This window comes from Eretmochelys imbricata, chromosome 26 (genome assembly GCF_965152235.1).
Source record: "Eretmochelys imbricata isolate rEreImb1 chromosome 26, rEreImb1.hap1, whole genome shotgun sequence".
In the NCBI taxonomy this organism is placed as follows: Eukaryota; Metazoa; Chordata; order Testudines; family Cheloniidae; genus Eretmochelys; species Eretmochelys imbricata.
Window position 1 is genome coordinate 13,851,613 of NC_135597.1, and position 6,068 is coordinate 13,857,680.

Sequence of the window (6,068 nt, forward strand, 5' to 3'; positions counted from 1 at the left end):
AAACCCACCCAGCTGCAATGGAACATGGTTGGGCTCCCGACCCGGTGCTGCCTTGCTGACACGAACAGGAGCGGGCCCGAAGGGGAAGGTACCAGGGCCCCAGGGATGGGGAGCAGGGAGCCCACGAAGGAGGCAGGGGGAGAGGAAGCCAGCCCCCAACAGAGCAGAGCCTGTGGTGGTGGCTGCCTTCTGTGTCTGGTTAGTTTCTGTGGCTAGCATCTCTGCAGAAAGCCAGGGGCGTAGGAGGAAGGAAGAGCAGCAGGGGTCGGAGGGAAGGGGGGCGGCAAGACCTCAACACTCCTTTTTAAGGTCTCTCTGGCTTTCAGATGCTCCTACTGGCCCAGCCAGACCCCTCCGCCTCCTTCACTTGGGCTATAAAAGCGACTGTGAGAGCTCTGGCCGGCCATTCCAGCTTCAATGGCTCCAATGGCTTCGATGCTCGGCCTCCCATTGCTCTTCGCTGTGGCCACAGGTAAGAAGCAAGGGAGGGGTAGGCTTTCTTCCCACCCCCACCCCCCATGTCCATTGACAGGCCCCAGCCGGGAGCCAGCCAAGAGCACCGAAGGGTTTTAGGAGCCAAGCGCTGCTAACAGGCAGGTGCATCTGCTTCTGGACCAGCGAGATGGGAGGGGGCAAACGTCGTTATCATGCGAAGGGCTCTGGGGTTTGCCGGCCGGCCAGCTGCAGGTCAGGCCCAGCCACGCTGGTTAGAACGACGATTCAATCCATTTGCTCGTTTCGCTTGCGCCCCGGCTGCTGGCATCAGGTGATTAGATCAACGTCTCCGCTTTCCTTTCAGAAAAAAAGGGAGTTTCTCGCTTTTGAGGCTGAAGAGAAACATGTGGACCCCAAAACTTGCCAGCCCCAGAAGGCCAATAAAAATACCCCCCCTTATTAATTTGAAATCTCATGATTTTGGAGACCAGATTCCTGGTTTTTAGACCCTCGGGGCTGACCGCTATGGTCCCTGAGCTAGAAGAACCCACAGAGCATGTCACCAGAGTTGGGCAGGAAGGGAAGCCAGTGAGCTGCTTTCAGATTTCCCTGCCTCTTCCTTTGATGCCTCTGATCTTGGGTATTATCAAAGGCAGGATCCTGGGTGGGCTGGGCCCTGGTTCTGCTCTGGTCTGGCAGGTCCCACCATGTTCCTATGGACAAGGCCCCCACATATTGCAGTGCAGCTAGACCACGTTTGCGTAGCTCGTCAGCTCCTAGGGCAGGGGCTGTCTTTTTGCTGTGTGTTTGTACATTGCCTGGCATAACAGGGTCCTGGTAATTCAAATACATTATCATAATAATATAATGTTCCTCTCGAGGATTTTGGGATGCTCCAGAGAGCAGCAGATCCTGCTTAGCCCTTCCTTTTTGTATTTATTACTAGAAAGGCTCCGTTTGATTTCTTGCGCGTTAATGGACAGGCTAGTGAATGACTCACTGGGGCAGACCCCCCCCGACATAACCCCACGAGAATGAACACAGTCACGCCCAGGAAGACACTGGTTCTATACATCCCGGAGAACCTCTGATCCCATAGCCTGCCCTTGTAGGGTCTCTTTGTATCTTGAGACAACCCATCGGCAAGGTGGGGCCAGCATTGCCCCAGTGAGTCTGAAGCACGCTGCCTGCAGAACCTGTTGTTATCTAGAGCTGAAGATTTACCCAGCTGAATGGCAGAAAGGCTGACTGACCAGCTGTGGGGCTGGCCATGGGGACAGAGCGTGACATACCAGATATGGGTTGGGAGGTCACGTTCTCCTGGGGGAAGCGCTCCTGGGCCAGCCAGAGGGCGTTACAGGTCCACAGGGCTTTGCCCCCCTCCCACTTGTCTCTTTGTTGGGCAGCGTTGGCTGGGCAAGATTTGGTTCCCACGCGATGTTTGCAAGGCCCCAAGTTCTGGTGCCAGGATGTGGCCACGGCTGTCGAATGCCAGAGGGAGCAGTACTGCACGAGCCTCTGGGCCGCCGTTCCTCTGGTGAGTACTAGAGCCGCGCCCGTCTCTCCTCCCCCTTTCCTCGGGGGGTGCTGGAGCCGCGTCCGTCTCTCCCCCTCCCCATTTCCATGCCTTGTCCCTTCCCCACTGGCTGCCCATGCAGGGAGCGAGGGGAGGGGAACTGACTGCAGTTGGGTGACAAAAGGTGGGGCAAGGGGCAGTGCGGAGGGGCGCTGGGTGCCCAGCCTGGGTGCTGCAGGTGCTTGGGGGCTAAGGGAGGGATTCTCTGGGAGCGGAGCTCAGCAGGGCCCAGAGAGGGGCCTCAGGAGACACAGGGATGAAATTTCCTGAGCTCTGGGCTGCAGTGGCAATGCACCGGGTGCAGAAGGAGTTGGCTGGTTTGGCAACGGAAGGTGGGGGCCTGGATGAGTCAGAGAAGCTGGGGAGGAGCGGAAACCCCCTTCCCTGGTCTCCTGCTCTGCATGGCTCCCAGCCCAGCTGCCTGCACCCGCCTCCCAGTCCTGCAGTGCCCAGGTGGGGCAGGGAGAGGGGGTCAGGGCAGCTGATGGAGCGGAGCCAGGAACGATCCCTGCTGCAGGAGCTGCTTATGGCTGCAGCGGAGGTGGCAGGAGCCGCTTACGACCCACGGGGGGCGGGGGGGTCAATCCAGCCAGCTGCCCCCCTCCTCTCCTTGCCCCCCAGCACCAGGGAGGAGCTGAGGTAGCTAGTGAGGCAATGCCAGGAGCCAGCCACTGCAGCAGCCCTTCCACTCCATGGCCCAACGATTACGCCCTCTGCTTCTGACCCCACTGCCCTCCCTTATCCCATCCCCCTTGATCCCCACCCCCCCACCCCAGGCCAAGATAGGCAAAACTTCGCTCGTGTCGGTGAGGAAGGGTGGCCCAGTGGTGGGGGCACTGGCCTGCCCTGCCACAGGCTCCCTGAGTAACCTTCAGCAGGTCACTGTGTCTCTCTGTGCCTCAGTATCCCTCCCTGTAAAATGGGGCACATAGCACAGCCCCGCCTCCCGGGGGAGTGGGAGTGGGAGTTAAAAGGATAAATGTAGAGCTGGGTTTTTTTTCCCCCATGCGAAATTTCAAGTTTTCAGCAAAAATATTGAAAACCCTCATACGTCACTTTTGCAAATGCCGCTGCAGTGCCTCATGGGAGTTGTAGTTCGGGTGCCTCAGGCCCTCAGTCTCCTTTAGGCACTGACTGGACGACATCTCCCATGATGCACTGCAGCCTCACCTCTTCCTGCAGCTGCCACCTCTCCCCGGTGCATCATGGGAGTTGTAGTTCAGGTGCCCCAGGCCCCCATTCTCCTCTAGGGGCTAACTGGACTACATCTCCCATGATGCACTGCAGCCTCGCCTCTTCCTGCGGCTGCCTCTCCCCAGTGCATCATGGGAGTTGTAGTTCGGGTGCCCCAGGCTCCCAGTCTCCTCTAGGGGCTGACTGGACTACATCTCCCATGATGCACTGCAGCCTCGCCTCTTGTTGCGGCTGCCACCTCTCCCCGGTGCCTCCTGGGTGACGACGTTCCGCGGGGGAGCCCGGTCCGTAGAGGAGGCTGGAAGCAGGAAGCACCTGACCTGCTGCTCCCAGGAGACGCTTCGGCATCGACATATTGTGGGCGCTCCGTTTCTTTGGATGAACAAGCGGGAAGCAGACGCTTTCCGGGGAGCATTTCGCTGAGTCGAAACCCCAGTTTCCCCCTGACCCGCAGCTTCAAGGGGAGCCGTTCAACCAGCCCTAATAAACACACTGACGATTGCGCGGCGCTCGGAGATGGCCTTTGGGGGCAGGGAGCGCGTCATTTTGTTCTGCGTCTGTTCAGCGCCTGGCACTGGGGCCCTGCCCCATCCTCAGTGCTCCTGGGCTGCGAATAACGACTAGGAATAATAATTAGGGCTGGACGAGCGATTGAGATAGATACTGGCGGGGATACTGTTGCCCTGTGGTCAGAGGAGGTAACAGTCGAACACCCGGCCCAGCCCCGCTGAGAACCCCTCTTGGGCTGGGCGTCGTACCCGGTTAGTGCCGCCCTGGGCCTGACCGTACTGGGTCCTGGTCCCATAGCTGCACGGTTCTCTCTGGGACAGTGGGATCAGCTGGAGGAGGAAGACGAGGCTCGGCCCCCCGCCAAGAAGTGCACGTTCTGCACCCAGATTGTGGATAAGCTCAAGTCGTTAGCTGGCGATGATCCCGACGACGTAAGTCACCCAGTGCTGCTTGCACTGCGGGTTGGCCTGCCCAGTGGTTAGAGCAGGGGGAGGCCTGAGGAAGTGTGTGGGGGGGTGAGGAACGGTGGGATGAGGAGGGAGAAGATGTGGGGGGGAACGGAGAGGGCGTGACGGTGATGGGAGAGTGGGGAAAGAGAGGGAGAGATGGGGAGCGGACCGGGGGATGAGTCCCTGGCTGATGGCGAAGTTATGGGAGAGCAAAGGGTGGGCGGAGCGCGGTGCCATAGCTCACGGGCCAGGGGTCTCGCCGCAGGACGCGATCAGCAAGGCCCTGAACTCCGTGTGCAGGGCCGTGGGCAGACGCCAGGCCAGGATGTGCAAATCGCTGCTGAAAAAGTACAAAGATCAGCTCACGGATGGACTGCAGAATGGCGATGAGGCCGGAGATATCTGCACCAGCATCAAATGGTGCAAGGAACCCCCAGGTGAGAGCACGAAGGCCACAGTTCATCCCCCATGGGAAACTTCGGGCCAGGCTCCTCGGGGCTTCTCCCAGAAACATGGACTGGGCTGTCCCTCTCCGGCCCAGCAATCGCCCCCACCCCAGGAACTGTCCCCTGCAGAGTTCACCCTTCCCGCATCTCCAGGGATCCTCCCCCGACTTGTTCTTCCCCCATCCCCGTGATTATCCCGCTAGGGCTCAGCTGTCCCCCGGCCCGGCTCTGAGGTGCCGCACAGAGGATGCCTAGGCCTGCCTGCCCGGGGGGCTGGAGCTGCTCTGACCCGGAAACGCTGGCTTTCCCTCCAGAGTTCTCGAACTGATGCCCGCCGCTTGCCCCGAGGCCACGCCAAATCCCCAAAGCTTCTCGCTGCTGCTGCTGATGATTGTCCCCACCTGCACTGCACAGAACTGGCTGCATGGAGCATGGCATGGGGCCAGCTGGGTACGTGATGCCCCCAAGGCAGATCCCTGGGCTGGGGGAGCGGGACCCACTGGTGCTCGGGTCTGACCTATGGCACCGTGTCGCTGGAGCAGCAGCCGGGGCTCCTTCAACCCAGTGCCTCAGCCTGGCCCAGCCCGGTGGGTGCTGCGGTGTCTCTGGGGCCCACGTGCTCCTTGGTCTGTGATGCCCTGGGCGGGGTGGCTGCACATCGGGGACCGGCAGAGCTTAAAGCAGGAGCTCACGGCTCCACCGCTGGGGCTGCCCCACGCTCATCTCTAGAGATCGGGCACGGAGCGGGGCCTGGAGCACACACTGATGGCTCCATGTGCCCACGGGGATGGGTGCTCTGGGGACCCGCTCACCAGTGGGTGCTCCGAATACCACCCAGGGTTATGAGCCCCAGGCAGTGCAGGCAGCGGGGGGCATATGGGGGGCTAGCCCAGTCGGGGCTGTGGAGGAGATGGGGGGGTATAGCCTGGAGCTGAAGGCAGAAAGCAGGACCCTTCCTGGCTAAGCTCACAGGCTGACTGCCCCACGCTGCTGTCTCCCTCATCCAGGACTGCTGCAGGCCGGAGCAGATAACCCGAGGACAGCGGCTCTGCCAGCCCTTGGCCATCAGCTTGGCTCTGGCAGTCTGGCATCTCTTCTGCTGGATATCGTGGGCCGGATGCTGAGCTGGTGCACGTGGGCACAGCTCCAGGCCATGCCGATTTGCACCAGCCGGGCATCTGACCCCCTTCCTCCACCCTACTGCTTTTGGCTTCCTTGTGAATAAAGTGCTTTGGACAGCTTGTCGCTGGTTTCATGCCCCTGCTGGGCAGGGAGGGCGGGCAGGTGGAAACGAGCCTTTCAGCCCCAGAGCTGCTGATGCTGCTTGAGAAGCATTTGTCCCAGCCACAATCCTGCCTCTCTCCGGTCCAACGTCTGCATTTCCCTCCTGCGCTCCTTATCCCAGGGGCCCTGATGGCGTCACAGGCTGGCCGCAGCTGGTGGGGGGTCCCTGGCCCC

At 60.7% G+C, this 6,068-nt stretch overlaps 1 protein-coding gene across 1 annotated transcript; it reads left to right on the forward strand.

Annotated features, from left to right (window-relative positions):
- Positions 1–337: 337 nt before the first annotated feature.
- Positions 338–5,853, forward strand: LOC144257698 (antimicrobial peptide NK-lysin-like). Its single transcript, XM_077805773.1, has 6 exons — positions 338–472; positions 1,842–1,972; positions 4,036–4,146; positions 4,430–4,601; positions 4,925–5,060; positions 5,618–5,853. Exons 1-5 carry the CDS (start codon positions 418–420, stop codon positions 4,936–4,938), a joined length of 483 nt encoding a protein of 160 aa, XP_077661899.1. The 5' UTR covers positions 338–417; the 3' UTR covers positions 4,939–5,060; positions 5,618–5,853.
- The last annotated feature ends 215 nt before the right edge of the window (positions 5,854–6,068 follow it).